We start from the raw sequence: 24,178 nt of genomic DNA on the forward strand, positions 1-24,178 counted from the left end.
CTTGGCGTTAGTGGAAGCTCTTCTGAAACTGCACTACACATGACTATCTAGGTTCTATGGAATCGTTGTGATTTCCCTGTGGTTGGTAAATAGTGCGATCGTATATGGTGGTTGTGGTATGGATATTCTATAAAACAATAAATATTACATATAAAATGCAATTCCATAGAGGTGTGACAGTAAGTTTAGTAATGGGAATGTATTGGTTACAATGATAGAATGAAATAACTCTGTATTGTCATAAATCATGTATGGGAAAATGTTTGTAAAGTCGATACGTGGAGCGCGTGTTGTATATGCACCTGCGCTTATAAAGGTTAATGTCAACCAGCTGTTTGTCGGTGTCGTACAATAGTCGCGAGCCGGCCCGTCATTACTATGTGCATATTTAATGAACTACTTACATAAGTGATAATGCTGAAAGCCCTGCAGCGCATGTTACCCGTGTAACTAAAGTTGCCAATTTTTTTACAGCGGATAAATTATATATAAATAAATATTGCAAATTGTCATTCAATTCAATAGGATATGTTTTGAAATGAAAGGTCAGGATAACCTTTTAACAACAGGGTTCCCTATCGACAGGGAATTCATTCTCACACGCATGAACTTAAATGATCACGTACAGCGTGGTTTATTTATTTACTTAGGATCACCAACATAAGATAGAGCGAAACATTTCGATACATTACACTAGTGGGTTACGGCTAACTGTTATTACATTTAGAGGCGACCACAGCATGCTTTGTGTTTAAAAAATATTAAAATAGAATTATTATACTATTAAATGACATCAAATGAATAAAAACATTAATAATTTACATTCACCCGATGACATCCAACAATTCAAATTACTTGAATTAAATTTAAATTAAATTAAAGATAAAACATTTCATGAAATAACAATAAATTATTTAATTTATTTGAAGGAATTTTCTTATGCGAATGCTCAGGCTGTAGAATGAGCTCCCTGCCGAGGTTTTTCCTAGAGACTACAGTATGGCGTCTTCCAAAAGAGTATATTAAGATACCTTCAGAGTTGGCAATACACACGTGACGTCTGTAGACTAATAGTAGTGACCGTTTACCATCAGACGATCTGTGTAATTGTTTGCTACCTTTGTGGTATAAAAAAAAAAAAACATAAGATGTATCTAAGGATTTGTGTCTTGTTTTTCTGCCCAATCCACAAAGGATTTTGTGCGAGTAGAGTAGAGTTGACGAACATGGGTCTTCTCCATATTTCGCCAATCAGTGCGATCCTGAGCCTCCTGCGCATCTGTCGAAAACTTGCGACGTTTTTTATGTCTATATTTGTATCTCGTAGTCATTACAACGATGTCAAAATCAGTGATTGTCATCTCAAAACGATACAAATGCATGAGTGTATAGAATTGCATGGAAATAATACACAAACAGACATTAAAACCTGTTGTGGAATATTATGATTTACGTAAATACTTTATATTTAATTGCGTAATAGTTTTGCCCTTGTTACTATTTTGTAATAGTATGCAGTATATATCAGTGTATATACTTAGCTGGAGCCCGTCCTCTGCACCTATGCAATTGTAAGCGATATTAAATTATTCAACTAGTTCAAGTGGCATCTATCGCCCGCTACGACTCCGCGAGACATCGTTGAAAGGTGGCTCCGCTCGGGCCGTCCGGCTGTCCACTTGAAGTGACATTGTATTGCCTTATGATAACCGCATAATATGTATTGACTCGGTCATTTCTACATTGTCATTTTTATTTTGAGATCGGTCAAGTGCGATCCGGACACGCGCGCTGATAGTTCAGTAGATTTTTTCTAAACAATTATACAATTTTCTTTGTGTCCTAGAATTAATTTTCAGTAGAGCAATCTTAGCCTCTACTATTAGACGATTGTTTTGGTTTCTACATCTAAGTTCTGTGTTATTAAGGTTATCACGTGACAGTGTATGATGTTTCAAAAGATTTCGTATAGATTTTTGTTCTACAAAAACGGTTTTATTCTTGATAAAATTTGTATGGGACCCGCAAAAAGGTCAGAAATGGTGTATTATACATACAACAAATAAAAGAATGCATTTAGATTTTTTTCTTTGAGGAGTCAGTAGAAAATGGATCAAAATCACATGGTTGTGACTGCCATACCTCAATAGGTATGGCAGTGCTACCACCGTCTAAGTAAGATCCGCTCATAATGTTGCTTAACCTAATTGATCGTCTGCGGCTGGCGAGTGAATCGGCCGAGCGACGAGTGCTGCCACACTTATCATTGTGCACTTTAGTTATATTCTTGATACTTCACGTACGTTTATCGCTATAGATAATCTTGTATCGCGCGCCTTATTCAACTATCATAATCACATAATCTTTACTATCTTGACGCCGTAATACTTATGTATCAGATAGTAATTATTACATTTCATGAAATTGACCCAATTATTGATAAGTACTTGATTAGTTACTGTTACTGTTACTGCGGTAAAACTATGAACGTCTTCATGGATCCGATTGTACCGATTCCACCTTCTGGCTTCTGGCGTGGGCCTAGAGTATCTGTCATATCTTTGTTAACTCCATCAGTAGTGAACCTCATAACTATCTCAAGGAGGATGGGTGGTAGATTCAATTTCTTCTGTGAAGAAAAACCAGGTATGCTTCGGATACATTGCACCTAAATGTTGGACGTCAACTAGATTAGCCTGGAGGATACAATTTTCTGAATAATATTTCCGTCACCCCACCTTTATCGTTTATACTTGTAAAGCAGTTGCTCTTGCACGCCATCGAGTCGAGAGTGTGGGCTTCTGTTCACTAATCTCTTATACCGTCTAGAATGTCGGACAAGCTGATTGTATTGTTATTATATCTTGTTTCGTAAACGTTCTTATAGTTAAATCATAAATATGGGATTGGAACATTGAATCTCGCTCTGTATTTCATACGGGTGGTTTCAGTTCATTGGATAAAACTACTGAAAGTAAGTGGCGGAAATAAGTTAATCGCCCGCATCCGCGTTGACTGTACTAGTTAACGAAGAACAAGAAACGGCGGAATACTATTAGTGAAGTATCTTGATTAATTTACTTCGTTCAGGGATCCTAGAATAAAAAGAGTTGGACGTTGTACCGCGGGGCGGGCGCTCCAGCCACCGGTACCGAGCGGTGTCTCCGTTCGTCAGACGGGCGATGCTTGCGAAAGATGCGCAATGATAAGAGCACAGTAACCGGCGCGGCACGGCGCGGCCGATAACGACACATCTCCGATTATCTTCACCTCCATTCATGTAATACTACTAACGTATCATGATTACGATGGAAATTGGATTTATGTAATATTTTATATCTATTGCATATTTCTGAAATATGACCAATGGATAAAACTTCTGTTCTTCCCAGTTCTTTCCAATTTCTATTTAGTGTTAACGTGCTCACCTTGTTTTAAAGCATTTCGTCGGTCATTTTATACCAGCGTCGAAGTGCGAGATATACTCAAAAATCGTACAACACTCCTAAGAGTACAATATACTCGTAATAACGCTTTCCGGGTGTTGTTGAGACTGCCTTCATTCTGCATCGGGAATGCTTGCAGAAATGCGTGTGATCTGTTTCTATGCCATCATTCGTGAGCCTGAGTCGTTGCTCTTCAGAGTTACAGGCCAGCCGCAACCACATCATGGCCATGTTAGCAGATAGGCTGGATTCTTTTTACATGAACCATTGTACTGGGTAGCATGTAGAAAGATCCCAGCCTGAACTCGTATTGCAATCTTAGATTATAACGTAATTATACTAGTACTGTAACTATAATAGCCTGTACAATAATAGTGTGGGTTCTGGTAACCTGAACAAAGACTGTATTACTATTGTATGAAATGGTTAACAGTGTTGAGTAGTTAACAGAAGGCTAGTCAAAATGGTATAATTTTTACAAACACCACATTGCAGCTGGGTATGAATGAGCGTATCATAAGAATTCTGAAAATATTATATAATGTCATTACCTAAATATTTATCAAGGTTGAGTTGGTATTTGGAAATTTAACACTTGTGTTTTTTGTCACATAGTTGTTATCTTTATTTGCTACTTGAGCCCGCCATGTCAAATGTTCCTACATCTTTATTATTTAATACCATCAAATACTTAAAATGTTGTTAGCTAATTAATTACATAACAATTTTAACAGATGTTGAATAGCTGCTTCCATAGACACTAACTAAAATAACTTTCTTGCTTTTATACGAGTTCTAGCAACTTTGTGTGTTGCAAGCACTTCGTTGTGAGACTTTGCATTTTTTACATTTGCTATTTTTGATGGGATATCCTTTCTTTTTGTAGGTCATCCTCCTTTTTTCTCGGGTCATAAATATATCTTGTTTTGTCGGCTACAAGCGCGATCCGTTATTTGAACGCATGAAGATAATTTTTAATAATAATTATTTTTCATTAAACTAAAATGAATGATTATATTTTGGGATTATTTAAAAATTAGCTACCATGATATTTATGAGACTCACTCTTCATGTGGTATTTATACATAATTAGTAGTAAAAACATTATTGTCACCACGTTTTTTTTTTTAATTTTCTTGCACGGGCAAGGAAACAGCTTTTTATGGAGTCCGTTTATTATTGTTTTTACGATTCTTGAAGTTGAAACTAATAGACTCGTTTCACATACATACTATTATTAGTTTGGTACGGTTGTTACATATAATGTGTAGTCGACTACCTAGTAATAATATATTATTTTCAAGTTGTGCGGTTTTTGCAACCATAGTAGTGGTAGTGGTAGGTACATACTCGTACACATTGTATAAAATAAGATTATTCGGTTAATTGTTTCCTTCGTCGCAACTGAATTGATATGTCTATTGTTAAGTGTAACAAGAACCAATATCTTATCTTGAACGAGTAGTATTAGTTCAGCAAATATGTAGCACGGTGTGTGCGGATTGCTCGGCATGCGAGGTGACGTCACAGCGCCGTGATCGCGACCAGACCACCTCGCGACATTGGTGCACTGTGCTAACTGAACTCTTCGAGGGCTTCTCGTTTGCTTTATTTAATACTTCTCTGTATGTACCTCCATTAAACCTGATACCAATTTTCTGTTTGATACATCGATTGTGAAGCTTTTGTATCGACGATCCTCACATCAGCCAGCCCTTTTGTGGATGACTGAGGTGCGCATGCGTGCCACATCTCAAGGTCAAATAGAGAGGGCGGCTAAATTGCCTTTATTAAAAATGCTTTTGTTAGGAAATTGCAGCTGTATGTGTTGTTGTAGTGTATGTTTGAGGAAAATAAGCAACGGAGAAACTGTCGAAGGTTAATTTCAATTACAAATTCCGTCGACACGACGAGGAACTTAAACTGCGGTTTCCACTCACACCACACGCATTCGCGTTATATCTTTAACTGGCGTTCACCTCAACGGATGCTACGCAGGAGGATTCTAGTGAATCAAATATGATTTATTTCTACTTATCTTGTTTTTGTTGCAAATTACGCAGTTTAATGTTCAAGGACGTTGTTCTGTCCAATATACAGCCAGAACTTAAGATGTATATATATGTACATGTACTTCACTAAAACATTTATTTAAAGCATTGAAATATATGTGTTTGATTTAAAGTTATTAAAAGTATAGTGTTCCTTGCCTTTCCAATATCAAAACTGAAATATTTTGCTTAGGCTTATGTACTCTGGAATACCTAACAGAATATCGAATAATAAAATAATGAGCACTGGAAAAAGTCATATTCTGTATTGATATAACCTCATCAACAGGCACATAACCATGCAAATAGAATGTATAATCTCTTAATTCAGTTAGAGGTTCTCCATTTGTATTTTTTATCCATGTTACTGGATTACGTTCCAAATTTTCAACTGATTTAGATTTTTTTACGGTCGATCGATATGGTCCAACTCCTGCGTCCGTTTATTAATTATTAACAATTTCGCCATTTTAAATTGTGATGCAATCAACTATTACGAGTATTGCGAAGCAAAATCTAATGTGATTACAAAACATCGTTCATATGTATGTTTTGTTAATTTAATTCACTGATTGTTTTTTGCAAATTAAAATGTATTTGTTTATATTATCTCCGAATATGGTATAGCATCTGTTCTAGATGTGGTAATGGGGGTCATAACAGTATCTATTATATCATCTGTAGCATTAAGCAATGTAGCTGTTATTAGTAAATCTAGCACTCCACGGCTTGACAGAAGACGAGTTTACCTCATTAATTAATTTGCTGTGGTTTATCTCTCACCAATGTTTATCATTAGGGAACAATTTTTTTAATGGACGAAAATGAAATGCTATCGCCAGGCAGACAGGCATCAATTCCAAGAATGACTCATTCGGGTTCCATTTTTAGCCTCCTTAAGTAATTATGCTACCGTTTCGTTACATGTAGACCGTATATTTATTCATTAAGTTTAATCACGTGAAATTCCAACACGCTTCCTCTGACAATTAATTGTAGTCATGTAAATAAACTATTGGTTTACTTAATTTGTACTACAAATAAGGTTATAAATACCTAATACTTAAATTACAAATTCGATCGATTCAATTTGGTTTGTTATTAGACGAATAATTTTAGCCAGCGTGGCGGACAATGAATAAGTTGGTGAGGTGACGCCAACTATCGAGTGACCTTCAATGCTTTGGCGCAGTTGGTGTGATGGGTCCGGATACTTAGTAACAATAACAACCCATCCGATTTTTTGTTCATAATACGCAAAATTTTTAGTAAGTTAAATATTAATAAAATAACATAAGTGCAATTTATACTTAAATACTAAGGGTTTCTTAAAGAAAGTGTTTCAACAATAATAGGTTATTGATTTGTTTAGATTTGAATTATTCCAGCTAGTAGATATGTAATTGTCTACGTACAAATGTGTTTATTGTTGCTTATAATATGAAATAGGTAAATATTTGTTATTATTACAATTAGCATTTCCTTAGAATCCGCATTCGCAGAATGAAATTGGTTTTCGATAAATTATCAAAAAGCATGCTAGTCGAGAACATCGTTTTATTTTTCCTGTAATATATATCTATCTTGACACATATAATATCTTTATCAATTCTTAGTATTAGCCTATATTTTATATTCTGTACTTATGCCTGTAAGGTAGAGGAGAGTAGGATAGAGGACTCGTACTACGTTATGTCACGAAACAAAGTAACGGATTAAAGTTATAATAAACAAGCGATGAGGAGGGAGCGCGACACTTTATGCAATGAAATGCATGTGCAATTGAACCCTTTCCGTATAATATGTGTGCACCGACACTTGAATCCAGTACAATAATTATAGTTGTGCTAGATGTTTAATTTTGTTCGTCAACAGCACCTTCTGTCACCGGAAAATTAATCGGCAATTAAATTACACACGTCGTGTGGTGTGTAGGTCTTGATCGCCGCTGACGTAACGCCCTGTCGTGTTGCTCCGAATGCTCCGACTCGTTCCATATTGTCGTATTCTGGACCCACCAATAGTAGTGTTATCTCATTCTCACCACACGATGGTGCTGTCTCACTTCCGCCTAAATATGATCCCCTCCCTCGCTCCTGACATAGTGTATTTCTGTGAATGACTAGTTGTGTGTGTATGGGTGAAAATGGAAAGGAGACTCCGTCTGCGCTGTTAGTTTATGCTAGAGCAGTAGCAGTATTAGGGGTTAGTAAAATCAGCGGGCTCATCATGTCTAATTTACCAGAAATAAATCACGATGGTTTGCAGGGGTGATTGCGTAGATGTTGAACTAACATAGCTATGTTGTTAGCCGTGGGGCTGCTTGTCACAATTAATAACAATCGCCTGCTCGCCTCCACCAGCTGTTTGTCAATATCCGTATTGTTCCTATATTCATTTTGTCACGGGTGAAGTTGCTGTTTTTCGAAGCGAAGTCTTCAATAAAACCTCTATCCACTAGAAGAGTGAGCCCAAAAATGATAAATGACTTCTAAATAAACAGGAAAACAAGAAGCTCATGCGATGCTTTCGAGTCGACCTTGTTTTTTTTGTAGTTGTCAAATCATCGCATAATTGCGCTGTGCGCCAGTAATTGCGCAAAATATGTTTACTTGAAAACGGTAAGCGATCTGAGACCCGTCGTATCCAATACACAGTATTGGGTTTGCTAATCCAGTCACCTACGACAGCCGCCGTCCTCGGTCATGATGATACGACGAAAATGGATTACTTTTAAAGTCAAACTCACTATCGCAGACAGTAGATAGAGTCATTACAAGATATATAAATGCATTGTGATACTCATGAGATACCCCTCATGGGTTGTCGTTCCTGAGCACGATAGTGTCGTGTAGTCTGTAGTGTACTCTGTAGTTTTACCATTATTAATTAAATGTTTGATGCACATGAATGCATCAAACATTTCATGATAATGATAATAACTGTTAATGATAACAGAGGTGGTTTGTTGGCAGGCCTATCCGCGGCATGTCGGCGGTGGTGCTGGGCGCAGGCCCGGCGCACGCGTGCTACTTCGCCACCTACGAGCACATCAAGCACACCCTCGCGCAGCTCACCAGGCACCGGCACGACCACATCACGCACGGTAACTTTGCTCTAAGTAGACATTACACCTCCGCTCCTGTCATCTAGGTGTGACAATGATGGAACAAAGAACGAACCCAAAAAAATACGTGTACATGAGTATAGATGGTACGGAATGCGCTACCCGGACGACACATTTAATAGAATGGACGAATTTGAATGTTTGTTATACAGGTGGTTCGTAATATCTGAGATACTTTTACCTTATATTAGGGGGGTGAAGCTGCGAGCTAGTGCTAGTGATTAATAATGCATGAACTCACAGAATATATTGTGTCCAGGGCGTCCTTTACACATCGCCGTTTCAGAGTATTAGGGTAATATGTCAGTGCAATCTCTAATTTTATTCTTTAGACCGAATCAAACATTATACACGACAGAAATGCTACCCAGGGGAGCTACAAAACATTCTCTTACCAGACTCTATCATCATTGTGCTGCTTCAATGCAAGAGGTTTGGTTCCTTTCCCTCGTCGAGAGCGGCTACATCTGAGCGTCCACCATGATACAGGCGGTGCTTTGTATTAACGCACAAATCACTGCCCGATAGACCAGATATAAATAATTCAAGTATTTTGTATGTCGCACAGGAGATAAACTTTTTATTTGGTGATGTGTCAGTTTGTTTGCTTTTCAACTAAAGTGATTATGGACTCATATATACAAAGTAGTGGTTTAATTACTTTGATGTCAATAGTGCCCTTTTCGTAGTTAAAAATAGAAAAAAAAAGATAAAACGTTATAATAAGTTAGTGTTTTTTTAAATGTATTGGCCCTATTTATCACACAGAACTTGATGTGTTTAATTTGCTCAGTGCCACTGTCATTAATTCAATGGATCACTTAAAAGCGAACTTCCAACATCAGCTTCAGATATTTGTAAGTGAAGGAAAATGTTTGAACCAACAAGGACGTTTATATATGTTACAGGTCTGTCAGGCTGCGTCGCGTCGCTGGTGCACGATGCGGTCTCTAACCCGGCTGAAGGTCAGTGCTTTATTGATGACGATAGTTTAATTATTAACACTACCATTCATGAAATGTCCTGAGTTACCCTATAATAATTTCCAAACACCCCTACTAAATATAGAAATATTTTTTCTCTTCTCTACTTCTGCAATAGCGGAAGTGTTGCCACACCTGTATTGTATTGCTCCGGACGATAGACATTTCTCGCATCTATCTAATAACGCAAACTAATTGTCAGACAGTGTCCGTTGCACGTCTATAACGGGCGGTCGTTCTAGAAAAATAAAATTTGAAATGATCAGTATTAAGGTATTCCCGAAATTCCCACGGTAATGAGAGATGAAGGTTGCGGGTGAAACTGCGAGCAACTATTTATATTGCTATGTTTTGCTTTTGTGGAGCCATCCCTGTGTTCTGAATTTAGGACGTAGGTTGGTAGGCAGGCTGCTGCATGGTGAGTGCGTGCGGCGGTCACGAGCGGGCCGCAGCGCCACTCCGCCTCGTTGTTTTCCTCGAAGATGACACGCGTTATCATAAATGAAGGAGCGGAATGAATGTTAACTAATCTATTGGCCTTTTTAAAATAAGTATGGTCAATATTGCTCTCGACGTGGACACGGGATAACGTCACAGTGGCAGAGGACAGCGATAGAAGGCGGCACGTTAGGAGGCCAGTTGAGGATATAGAGAGGAGATGCAGACAAATGATAATTCTAACAAACAAACTAGGTTGTAAATAATTAAAATATGATTATTTTATTTTCTACACATTACATAATGGGAATGGAAACTCAGGAATGGCAATACATGAAGAGTATCATGGGAGACAAAGATGCTCTGTTATGTCCTTGGTACCGTTCATGTCTATAGTGCAAAAGTTACCACGTTACTTCAGGCGTGCCGTCAGCTTATTAGCCATTCTAAGTAGCATTAAATTAAAAATAAATTATGACTACAAATAACTAATGAATGTGTATGCAACTACAGATGGGCAAAGCACCGGGTTTAAACCCGGTGCTTTGGTAAAAACCCAATAAACACCCATAAACTCCCATAATCACCCAAAAAAATAGGTTTTTACGTATTTTTTTGAAAATATGTAAGTAATACCAATAAATTATTTTTATAAATTGTATTGATCAATTCTACAATATTAAATAAAACGTTAACTAATAATATTTCAGGAAATTTTAAAAATCTATATATAATAAAATGAAAGTAATTAATTTTCAGTGTTTTCATGTTGCAGTTGATCAACATGTTGGCCTTTTGCTTCCCGTAGATACTTTAAAATTTCTTCATAACACCTCGTTCGCACACATGGCCGTATATATTTAAATTCTTGAGCCACTAACAGTCCGAAATACTCATTTCTTTTATCCTCTTCTCCATAAATTAAGCATTTAGAACAGTTTGTTTCTTCTTTCAGTAAATTTTCTTTTACTTTATCCTCGTTTCTTTTCTTTGTTGCGACGACGCTGGGTAAATCATCTGGACACTGGGTCTCACTATCGCCAAATATATTTGGAGATCGGCTTCGGCTACGGCTTGGCAGACATTTTTTTCTTTCTACAATTTTAAATTAAATTTATTAGAATAAATGCTTCGAACACACGCGATCTAAGTACCTTTTGTGTTTATTATACCTTACCTACCTAGGTATAAAAAGAGTACTTACGTAGATTTTCTTTTATTAACTGTTTTATACGAAGATCTTGATCTCTCAAATTAGCATCCATTTTACTTCCAGTGATTATCAACTAAATTAATAATCCACAAAGTATTAAATAACGTTTTTATGAAATATTTAGCACAAAAACAATACCCTTTAAATATCGATCGTCAGTAACTGTGGCTGACTTACCTATATTCTAGCAAGCAGGACTGCCAGATGTGAAGGGGAAATCCCCAATAAATTGTTGCATGTGACTGATGATGTGAGCATGTTCGTTTCATAATAAAAATGTTGCCAGGTAACCAAAAAGTCGTATGTTTTTGTGCGAATTACGATCATAATCTTTACGATCGTACATTAAAAAATAGACAAATAATAGTATGAGTACCATTTAAATCGTATATCTGTCAACCCTGCTAGCAAGACAGCGACAAAATCACGTTGCATAACAATGTAGCCCAAGCTTATATCTTATGAAATATACGGAAGAGATACGGACTTAGAAAAAACAGAAATGTTGTTCTTTGTGGAAGTCATTGATGAAATTCTATGTATTTTAGCCCGCAAACTTTCTTCAAACAAAAACAGCGCCATCTAGTATCGAGTTCTGTAATTATCTCTTTGTTTATGGATTTGAAGTAAGACCGCCACGCATGCAATACATTATGACTGGGGATTCCCCTATTCGTCGACGCTGAATATGAGGCGACGACAATCACTGTCAAACGTGTTCACTATTACTCTGACTCTGGTAACGTGACTTCCTGGTAACGTGTTAGGTAGGAAAAGCAGTAAAAAAGTGCATATTAAGGGAGCAGATTTGAAATAATATTTATACTTAACAAGAAATAATTAAAGGTAAGTGGATTTTTGAATGATACAATTATATCATGATCACTTAACAATTTTAACTTAAAATTAGATGTATTATTACAAGCTTTTATTTAGCTTGCGTTATGTAAATAAAAGTATGTAGGTATGTTCGTATGTTGATGCAATTATCCTCAATCCTCAACCGACTGGGATAAAATTTTCCATACACGTTTATTTTGGATGATAGTGCATAGTTAGCTGAGAGTCGTCATTGGATAATAATGGTGGATAGCCTAAGATGTGTACTAGATATTTATTTTTAACATAATATGCGTAAGTACCTAATCGAATTAAAGAAGTTGCTGAGAAAAATACAGAACAATACGATAATAAACTAGCGTCTGCGTTTAATCCTCCGAGGAGATGTAATTTTACAAAGGTTTTTTGTATTTATTTTATTATTTTTTTAATAAATTTATTGTAAATAACAAGAAATAATCATTGTAAAAAAATAGGCACTCTATTGTTGAATTTTCGTCAGACCAACTAATCATCGTTCATTTTTTAGGTTCAATGGGGAGACCTAAAGATTTACGCATATGGGAGCACTACCGTACTTTACCAAACAAGTCTGTTTCTTGCAAGCTTTGTAATAAGGTCTACAAATTCAGTAATGCTGCCAAAATGCTTCAACATCTTATCACTTGTCCAAAATCTCCAGAAACATTAAAAGACTCTATGAAACTTATAAAAGATAGCTCGTCCAAAACCAAAATGTCTGGACTGTCAGAGATAGAGACAAATGATTCTTTTATAAGCCCCTCGTCGTCTGCTAACACTACAATAAATGCTGAGTTTCAAGACACCGATGATCATATAAAAACAGAATTAGCGAGAGCTATATTTGTAACAGGGACGCCATTATCGATGGTGCAACATCCTTTATGGATACAATTTTTCGAAAAATTGCAACCAAAATTTAAAATACCTTCACGTAAAGCTTTAGCGACAAAATACTTAGATAAAATATATAGAGAAATGCGTTTTGAGTTAAATGAGGAACTAAATGCTTGTAGTTACTTACACCTTCAGTGCGATGGCTGGTCTAATTTAAGAAATGAAGGAATAATAAACTTTCTTATATCAAAACCTCAACCTGCATACGTTAAAAGTTTGAATACAGAAAGTAATCCTCACACTAGTGAATACCTTAGCCAAGAAGTTGAAAAAGTAATGAAAGTGTATGGAGCAAATAAGTTTCTTGTACTTATTGGCGATAACGCTAGAAATATACAAAAGGCATTCGAATTAACAAAACTCAAATATCCACATGTTGTTCCTCTCGGTTGCTGTGCACATATCCTTAACTTGTTGTGCCAAGATATTGTAAAGATACAAGAAGTAACTGTGTTTATTATGCAAGCCATAAATATAATAAAAACTGTTAAAAGGAGTCAACGATTAAGTTCCTTGTTGATAAAATCAAGGCAGGGTGAAGATTCTACACAAACACTAAAATTGCCTTGTGCTACAAGATGGGGAAGTCATGTTACTTCGTTAAAAAGTTTGAAAGCAAATAAGATAGCTTTGCAAATATTAACAGTTAGAGAAGATGTGGTAATTTCAAGAGATATTAAAGATTTAATTCTAAGTGATGATTTCTGGACGAAGACAGGGGAATGTATAAGTATTTTGGAACCAGTCACTGAAAGCATATTTTACTTAGAGAGCGACCAGAATCGTTTGCATCGCACATACATTACATTTAGAGATGTACAAGCTAAGATACGTTTTGCATTAAATGAGATTTCGACATTGAGCGAAGAAAGCAAACAGCAGATTCTAACATCAGTATCTTCAAGATGCAATATGGCAATGAGGCCAATACATTTTGCAGCATATATTCTAGACCCCAGGACTCTAGGAGTCGAACTTACTCAAGAGGAAGAACTTAAGGGTATGGAGTTTATCTACAATTTAAGCCAACACTTAAGTTTGTCAAATGTAATGGCAGATTTGGCGTGTTATAAAGCTAAAGAAAACTTTTGGGCCAGAGGATTTGTATGGTGCTCATTAGATAGCATTGAGCCCCTAATATGGTGGAAAGGTATTTGTGGTTCCACTGAGTTAAGCAAAGTAGCGATTCGTATTCTATCAGCTCCCTGTACTTCGGCAGCCACTGAGCGTTCCTTTAGTATCCAAGGCTACATACATAATAACAAAAGAAATCGACTTACAACTGAAAGAACTGAAAAAATTTCATTCATTTGTTATAACTGGAATCTTAAACATAAAGCTGAATGCGAGGACATTCAGTTTAATGAAGAAAATACCTTAGAAGCTTTCATTGAGCAAGTAAATGAACATAACAGTTTAGACGAAATAGAGCCTATCGAACCTATACAATTCATCGCTTGTAATAACTCTGAATCTGACAGTGATTGACTGTAGTTTTACATTTTACTTTCATCTCTTTCTTAATAAACTCAAAATCAAATTAAAAGTTTTTTATTCTGTAGGCTGCATAATAATATTGTCTATGTCCAGTATAGTGGACGTCTTGCGGCTGAGATGACGATGATGAAGTACAAAATCATAAACACCCAAAAATTTGGGTGTTTATGGGGTTTAAACCCAATAAACCCAAAACACCCGGTTTTTACCCACCAGACTTTAAACCCACCCAGGTGGATTGCCCATCTCTATATGCAACTAAATAATAACAGTACATTGTTAATAGGTAATATTGCTCGGCTAAACCATTCCTATTCAATTGGTACTCTGGAAATCCCAAGTGTTATTCACTTTAGCGATTAATGTTTGTGTCTCGTATAGTATTCGGTTGTAGGTTTATTAGTATGATAATTTATGCGAGCGTGGAATTAAAAAGTGAGAACGCTCATCCCTTATGTTTATGTTACCTATAGAATTTCATGTTTCTTATAAATTGTTTTTTTTATTTACTTCCGGCAACAAATTTATTTAATAATAATATTTAACATATATAGGTCTATAGATAAATACTTGATAGTTTATGATACATTTTAAAAAAAATGTACTATTTGGTAGTTAGTAATCATATTTATTTATTATTGCTACCAACCACATTATGGAATATAATGTGGTTGGTAGATAACATTTCATCTTTAATTATGAACCCTGTTGGGCACAGCAAGTACAAGAGAGGAGGATAACTTTTTTTTTCACTTTAGAAATAGTTTACGAGTTTGTTTATAGTTAACTACTGTTTCCAATAGTAGAATAAAAAAACAAAAAATGTTTATAATAATAACAATATATATTACAATAACAATAACCCATGAAATGTGTAAGTGAAACCAATAACGAATTAATGCTGTCACAAAACTATCTATCTATATCCCTAAATATTGTAAGATTATTAATTTATTTATTCTTTTGCACACATCAAAATATAGTTAATTGTCGAATAAATAGTACATATCATTCTTTTATGAAGTCGTTTAAATATTAAACTAGAGTATGTGGTGAATCCCCATCCGTTCACTCAGGATGGGAAATACCCACGCAGAAAGAAGACTGCGTGCTTGGAATTTTAATGTTGTATCATTAATTATTATAAATTATTTAAAAAATCTAATATTTATTTTTTCATTTATATATACACATTAAAATATGTGTACAGGGCGGACGCAATGCCTATATATATATATATAAATATCCTTGTAGTGTATCTATAGCTTGGACTCGTCATAAATGATGTTTAAAACATATGATTGATGATGCAGTTTTTAGTATAAAGTAAGCATATACGCATATATGTCGGATTGGAGTACAAAGAAATGGTAGACAAATTCCCTGATAAAATGAAACGATCTTAGTAACCTAGAATATTTAGAAAATCTTTGAGAATCAATTGCAGACTCAAAAGTAGTTATAGAATAAACCTTCACTGCCGATAATTCTAAAGGCGTAATAGGTTTACCGACGGCATATTATATGCATCGTGTATTATAAATATACGATATTACGTTTTAGTTGATGGAATCCAGCAATTAACAACTTACTAGATGCTATTCGTATCTACATGCGACGGTTACCGCTTACCATCAGGCAGGTCAGCTCGTTCGCTATTCAAATTGTACAAGAAAGTACGTAAAATGTAAAAGTTAACACATCACAATCTATATTTAAATTGTTTAATTATCTATATCATTATAAGCAAACAGGCATGTGATTCTGTAGCAAACATTGTAGCATGTTTAATAAGTGGTGGCTGCATTAGTTACACGCCGCCGTTCCAAGTTTTTTATTTCTGAAATATAAGATGTGAGCAATATTGACATGTCTTATTAGCAACTCGTGCCAGTTTGTATTCGTATGTGATTGAGACAATGACATCTAGGTAATCGGTCGACTGAATTTGCTTATCAATATTTAATATGTGTATCTCATAGATTTTGTGTCCTACATAATGTAGAATCATTTTCCTCCTGCGACTAAGTGGCGCGTTTCTCGGAATCATCTCCACTGCTTTGGTGCGGTGAGTATGCGCGCGCGACGGGACACGTAGTCCGTGCTGCTCTAGCAACATTCATTAAATAGCAACAAATTAGCTAAAATACTGATAAAAGTGGGAATCTCGTCGACGTTTCCGCCTGTGCATGCTTACGATTCATAGAATAATACTCGCTGTAATTAGCACGTGCCATGATCCGGCCGAGCTGCGATAAGCGTGTACGTGTGCGATATAATCATCATTATCATCACATTATGTGTCGTAGGCAAATAAATGATACGCACCGACACCACCAATAGTACTTACTACAGTTGCTGCCGCAAACTTTACAACTAAGTCACAAAGGTTGCCTTCCATTTGCCCGTAGTTCTTTTGTAAATTTGAACAATTCTAATTTGAAACTTGTTAAGGAACGATTTTGTTTAGATGAAAGAAAGAAAGAAAGAAAGAAAGAAAAATATTTTATTCAGTGCAATGTAAAAAATACAATATAAACAACAAACGAGAAAAAAATGAGCAAATAAAATGTACATATAATTAAACTTAATTTACCATAATTAAAAATTAACATAAAATAATCATTTTTACATCCAAAAATGCACTGAAATGGCTCCACTCAGCTTTAATGTATGTCCTAGGTGAACATACAGATGAAAGAAAGTTGAGAAATATAGAGACACTAGTAAAGATGGTCATCTCTATTTTTGGACATTATACTATGAGATTCCCTATAATATAACATGTTTAAACAAAACAATTTGCAAAATACGACATGTAACCGCGCAAAGGAATCATCTTTTCTGACCACGATGTCCTTGACTGTTGCTACGCCGCTCTGTAGAAGATGTCGGATGACAAAAGGATATATCGTACCTACAGGTTATTTTATTTCTGTTGTTAAAAGTTGTGATTGATAACGACTACGAAGAATAGTCGTGTAGTTCCTAGACATAGAATAGACCACCTTCCTTTCCCGGGGGTGTCGTAACAGGCGACTAAGGAAGCTTATGGTGAAGGGATGGACAGAAGCGTCCCTCTTAAAACATCACCAAAAGCCAAACTGCGGTTGCTAACCCGCCTACCAAGCGTGGCATCTCCAGACAAAACCCTCGTTATGGGAGAGGCTATGTTCAACAGTGGCGAGTTGACGGCTAATACAACAAGAACGATGGAGAATAGTTTCACAGATAAATACATGCTTGAGAACTTTTATTTACAAATTGCATCACAGATGTTAGTTTGATGTGTTCTATATTAATATAACTACATAGTTACATACATAAAGGACAGGAAAATGTAGCAAAAGCGGAAGAAATATACTTAGTTCCCAGCGCTATCATCCTGCGATTGTCTACTGCGCGTCGTGCGCCCAAATAAACAATAAATATTGTCTCTCTGTGACTATGAGGAAAATGTGTAGTTGTTTTGTAAACACGGGAAGTGCTGTTGTACATAAAGCAAGCGGCAACGGCGCTGGCGCGGTGGCACTACGTTGCGCTGCCTGTAAACCGGACACGAGCTGCCAATTGGTGATTTTGCAACAGGCATGCATGCGCCAGCGCTCACTTGAAAATTTCTATTTCAATATACATTTTCATTTTTGACGTACTTATCTTTAGGTGGGCCCGGCTGTCATTATTACACATTACCTGTGAAAATGTAATATGGTGACGCCTTCATTTGGTAATCAATGTTATATGCTCTGAACGCTGGTGCTGGCTCTTAAACCAGATCATAATCTTTTGGAGCACCAATTTTGAAAATTCATTTGTTTATAATAAAAATATTGAGCTATTGTTTTGAATGTTCTGTGATGTCCCGCTCCCCGTAAGCCGTGTTGCGTCTATATGACCAATGATCGTGAAATGGCTTCGTTAAATAGATTTTATGCTCTTATTGTGTCAAGGATATTTGTAGGTACACATAGCTACTATGTGCTCCAGTCGCAACTTGACGATTAACTAAATATACTGCATGTATAATAACAATACGTTATCGTCTCCCTACTGGGATAAGGGGCTTACCCATGAAGCAAGAACATTAGATTGTGTCAGCACGCTAGCCGAGTCACTTTATTTTCCGGTTGCCCTTCGCTTACACTGGTGCATTGTGCTGTGTTCCCCCAGTCACCTTTTACGACGCAGCATCCTGACGATGAGGAAAAGATGACGCTGACACAATTTATCATTATTTTCTTACTACAAAGATGAATTTTTGTAATGTGTCATTGGTCTGCTTGTTACGTCGTTCAGTTTTCTACAGCTCACAGTATCCTAGGGGAGTAGACACTTGGTATAGTTGCGTAGCGTTTGTTTAAATAATTAATAGAAAAACTTGACTGTGGCAGTAAAACAGAAATAGGTATTAATTTAACGCACTAATTAGATACCCGAGCCGAAAATAGTCGCGACCTTAAACTTGTATGATCGATACTTGGTGGCAGCCGACAGGTCGAGGCACGTGGACGTGGACGCTGCTATCGATCTGTCTCTGACCAGTGTTTTGTAATCACCGCGCTGTACTCCTTGTCGCTTGCGAGTGCATATGTACCGCAGCACCTGCGGACCCGACGAAGCAAGCAACCTGTAACTACGAGGGTCATTTGAAAAGTTCTTAGCCTAAGATGGTTAAAGTCATTGGTTTTTTTATAACTACCCTCATTTTGTAGTTACATTATTTAGCAACAAGTATGCAAGAAATCAAAGAAAAACGTCCAGGTTTATTGAGAAGAAAAGTCTTGTTTTATCAGGACAATGCGCGCGTTCACACCTCTGTGCAATCCATGGCAGAAATCCATCAATGTGGCTTCGAATTGTTACCTTATCACCCATATTTACCGGAGTTAGCACCGTCCGACTTTTATCTGTTCTCAAAGCTGAAAAAATTTTTAGGTGGTAAACATTTTTTTACAAATGAAGAGGTCATATCCGCCGTGGACGCTTATTTTGAGGAGTTAAACGAAGATTTTTTTAAAACGGGTATCGAAGCCTTACCGGGTAGATGGAAAAAGTGTTTTGAGCTCGGAAGAGAGTATGTTGAAAAATAAAAATAAACTCAAAATCGTGTGGTTTCATTAAGTATGTTAGGCTAAAAACTTTTCAAATGACCCTCTTAGATGGTAGGGGCAAGCGAGCCGCTACTAATACTTATCCCTAGATGATCAATCGTTATCTGTCCACTGCTGAACATAGCCTCCCCCATAACGGGGGTTTTTGCCAGTAGTTACACATTAAATGTTATATATTAAATTAACCCTGTTCACCGCACCATAACTAATAAATTTCCTGCTTTGATTTCCACGAAACAGGCTTTACTTAGTGTGGGGTCATAGCTATATTATACCATAGGCTAATTTTGTTTAAGGAAATAAAGTTATTCTAATGTTGCCACGCTTGGCACATGAATTGGCAACCGCAGTTTGGCTTTTGGTGATGTTTTAAGAGAGACGCTGCTGCCCATCCCTTGGTCTCCCTAAGTCCATAGTGGCCCATGGTGGAGGTATGCCTCCACCATAATTTCCCTTAATCGCCTCTTACGACACCCATGGGAAAGGAAGATGTGGCCTATTCTATGCCGGGGCCTATAGGGCTAAGTACAACACACAAAATTTAAACTTGCTAAAATGTAAAAAGCAGTTTATTTCCCGAGTACTGTGTTGCTGGTGAAGAACTCCTTTAAATTTTTAAACGATCAAAAACAGGAGAAAATTAGCCTCCTTATTTTTTTGTATATGAATATTTCACATATTCACATGTTGTCATATTTAGATTTTTTGCATTCGATATATTTATTTGATATATTTAGATTCCTATTAATGTTAAAGTTAAAATAAAAATGGATCTGAATGAAATTCGGTACGCGGGTAGGTTATATCCTAATAATTTATAGTTGGTACAAATTAATATTGTTAAAATTTTGTGGGCCCTGGTTGCTTTTATTAAAGAATTATTATTATTATATATATATATATATTCAGTGCACTGTTAATACTCTGTCATACTAGAAATAGGTATACCGTGTTGGTACGCCAGCGTCAACAATTCCTGATTTCCTCGTGCGACCACGTAGGAAGTTTGTTTTATCTGTTCTGATTGTTGTAACCTAAGATAGAGCACACTCTCACACCCATGGCTGTATACATTTATGCTCTGTGTCTTTATACATTGTATTAAAAAGTGTAACATTTTTTTTCGCTCTATTCCCTCCAAATTGTTTAAAGAAATAGTTATTTGCTGAAAGCTTTCCTGTATTGTAATATTACATCACTTATAAATGTTTCTCTCTGCGCAGATATCTTCACGTGGATATTTGACGATTTCGCATAATTCCTACTCAACAAGTTAATGATACTAATTACTGATAAAATGTATTTAATATCGCTTACGTGCTAATCAAATGCATATTACACAGATAGCTACAGTACCGTCCCATACCTATTAAATCAGTGCCCCATCTAATAATTTTGCTGTTTCAGCCAAAAATGATATGTACAGTTCCCGTCTTTTTTAAGGGCGTTTAATTTTTTTCACTCTATATATGAATCTTATGACTTGGCAGATTGTATTCGATCTATGATGTTTGAAGTCAAATCTCTATAGGGTATATTAGGCGACGCGAAGGAAGGACAGAGCTATATGCTTTTTACCTTAAAAAATTATGAGAAGTAATTTTGCAGTGGTCGCTAGGCTAAGAAAATATATTTTATAGAAGTTAGCGTTTTGTTCTTTATGTGTGTGCGCAGTCTGTTTCGGTCAACTTGGAAGTGTGTATAGAATGTGGCCAATTGTCAGGTGTTAAGAGATAGTGCATAGCCACGTGCTGTCTACTGTCGAACATGTACGTACCGTGACCGTGTGCAGAGCAGGGCACACACTGCAGTTATGTAACGAGTGCTTGTTAACAGCTTGGGGTTAAATAACATGGAGAGCTGTGTAGACGCGAGGCCCGATAAGAGCCATTTACAACTATGTAAACAGGCGTGCGAGATAATAGATACGCGCAGCCTGTCTGACCCACATACATTGCAGCACATACAATAATTATTTGTACATTAATAAAATGCTAGCGCGCACGCAAATATCATATGGACGCGTCACGAGCTCGTAAAAACGTTACCGATAAACACAAGGTCTGTTTAAATTATCATTAACTAAGTGCATTAAATAAATAACGTATTCCATTTTTTCACGAAGGAAGTGATCACTTCTACTATGCAAATCGTACTTGTACCGTTTTTTATTTACTAATTTATTTCAATTTTAACGAAATTATTTTAGCTGCCATCGTTACATTTTGAGTATTTAAATATATATTTAGTTAAAAAGATTAGCTTATTAATAAATCGCAAAGATATCGGATAATGGCTTCATAAAAATAATATACAATCAAATCGAGGTGTCTTTTGAAGTACAATAAAAAGATGGCGGAAACTGATTGTCGTTTATCGAATGACGCACGGAAGCTGTGGTCATAATTATATACAAACTATATTACCTAGTTTAGATAGTTCTAGAAAATATTATTACCAGCCGACATGTTAGACTTTGTACAAAAATTATCTGAATGTTTATATCTGCCTTGTATTTCTGCAGCCAAACGCTGTATTTGCATGGCTGTGATTCACTTTGAAAGCTGGGATAATTGTGAGATTAGAGGGCACGAGGGCATAACTTATTAGACATCAGGAATGGCATTGCTTGAGTGGTAGCATGGTCATCACAGTGTATTATGTGATGTGTGTGTGTGTTTCTCATCACAAATATACATGTGAAATGAGAGCCAAATTCAATATTACGAATATGCGTTGTATATGAGTGTCAAGTTCTGTGTAGAAAATCTTACAATTTACAAGTTACAAAAACATGCAACATTATAAAATAAATTTATATAAAAAAAAATTTGTTTTTCGGTACTACTACCATGTTTGCTGTTTAATAGGTATTATACAATAAATTCTTAAATTTTAACAGACAATTATTTACACAATGCGTTTATTTCACTTGGGATGTAATCCAAGCTCAAGATTTGGCTTGGCTAGTTTTTACCAACAAATCAAATGTTAGAAAAGCAACAGAAGTATGTAATATATCAACCCAACAGTATGAGTACGGTACAGACAGGACGTACGCTAACTTACTTGTATGACTTAATGGAGATAATTTGCTCGTTTGCCTCCTGTATTATAAAAAAAAGTTGATTAGACATATATAATGAAGCCTGTATATAAAAATTGTCAATGATCGCAGTATCGATCCTGTAAAATGTCGTTATTTTTTTTTACAAAAATTATTATCCATTAACACAATGCCGTGTAAGAAACAAAATATTATATTTATAATCACTTACTTTCATACCTAACTTCGTTATTTCTTTATTGATACTTATTCTCAATAATTTTCAGTTTTCAGTATTTTCTCTTTGTATAATAGATTACCTTGATGTCAAATATCAAGTTTCTAGGTCATCTGTAAATGGGTTAAATTTTTTAAGTGTTAGTCATAAAAATGACGGAGTTTATATAATATCAACATCAACGACGAATTGACCAACTTTTATGATATTATGTATTGTAGACAAGCTGAGGACCTTTAATAATTATGTCAAATTTCATGTATGTAGGTTTGGAGTTGTGACGAGTTTAAAAGAAAATCAAAATGATTCGTGTAATATTACACTCGACTGCTGCATTGCTAAATCCTTTTTTTTTAACTTGGCTGGACATACTGCCGCATGTCTAGATAGGCGACGATCAGCATTTCCATCGGCTAGGTCGTTGTACAGTCGGCTTATTTGCCAATTCGCGTGGTGACGAGTGGTGTGGTGCGGTGTGATTGCAGTGGTGAAGCAGCGGCTGCAGATGCTGAACTCGCCGTACCGCGGCGTGTGGGAGTGCGCGCGCCACGTGTACCGCGCCGAGGGGCTGCGCGCCTTCTACCGCTCGTACGGCACGCAGGTCGCCATGAACGTTCCCTACACGGTACGTCTAGCGCGGCCTTACTGCCACCTTAGGTAACGCGTCCGTTGATTACGGGAACTTGAAATGGGGGGTAGACGAGGAGGAATTAGCAAATTATAATAAAAGTACGAACTATTAACTATTTAAATTTATCATGAGTAAATCTTGCTCGACGGGGGTGGACGAGGGTATAAAAAATATCTATATAGACGGCTAAATGTGAACCAATAAAATGGAATCGAAATTGATACGATGCCCTGCTGTTTTTTGAATAATGTGTCGTGTTGTGTCGTGTTGTGTTGTGACGGAGGATGGCAATGCGCGCAGGCGCTGCACTTCGTGACGTACGAGTGGTGCCAGGCGGCGCTGAACCCGGCGCGCGCGTACGACCCGCGCGCGCACGCGGCGGCGGGCGCGGCGGCGGGCGCGCTGGCGGCGGCGGCCACCACGCCGCTGGACGTGTGCAAGACCGTGCTCAACACGCAGGAGGCGGCCGCGCGCGCCGACGGGCTGCTGGAGGCGGCCGGCCACGTGCTGCGCGCCAACGGCCCGCTCGGCTTCTTCAAGGGCGTGCAGGCGCGCGTGCTCTACCAGATGCCCGCCGCCGCCATCTGCTGGCTCACCTACGAGACCTTCAAGCACGCGCTCGCCGGCAACGCCGTACGT

At 36.9% G+C, this 24,178-nt stretch overlaps 1 protein-coding gene across 2 annotated transcripts in view; it reads left to right on the forward strand.

Annotated features, from left to right (window-relative positions):
* The window catches only part of LOC113514243 (mitoferrin-1-like), a 36,205-nt gene that overhangs the window by 7,664 nt on the left and 4,363 nt on the right, over positions 1 to 24,178 (forward strand). Inside the window, exons 3-6 of one of the 2 annotated variants that reach the window (XM_052896924.1) lie at positions 8,473 to 8,603; positions 9,533 to 9,589; positions 23,394 to 23,533; positions 23,873 to 24,172. In XM_052896924.1, the coding sequence (XP_052752884.1) occupies positions 8,473 to 8,603; positions 9,533 to 9,589; positions 23,394 to 23,533; positions 23,873 to 24,172 (628 nt within the window). Of the gene's footprint in view, positions 1 to 8,472; positions 8,604 to 9,532; positions 9,590 to 23,393; positions 23,534 to 23,839; positions 24,173 to 24,178 lie in introns of both variants that reach the window. The other variant, XM_026898271.3, reaches the window with a different exon arrangement.

This window comes from Galleria mellonella, unplaced genomic scaffold, assembly GCF_026898425.1.
Source record: "Galleria mellonella isolate WM207_F2 unplaced genomic scaffold, CSIRO_AGI_GalMel_v1 utg35, whole genome shotgun sequence".
Lineage (NCBI taxonomy): Eukaryota > Metazoa > Arthropoda > Insecta > Lepidoptera > Pyralidae > Galleria > Galleria mellonella.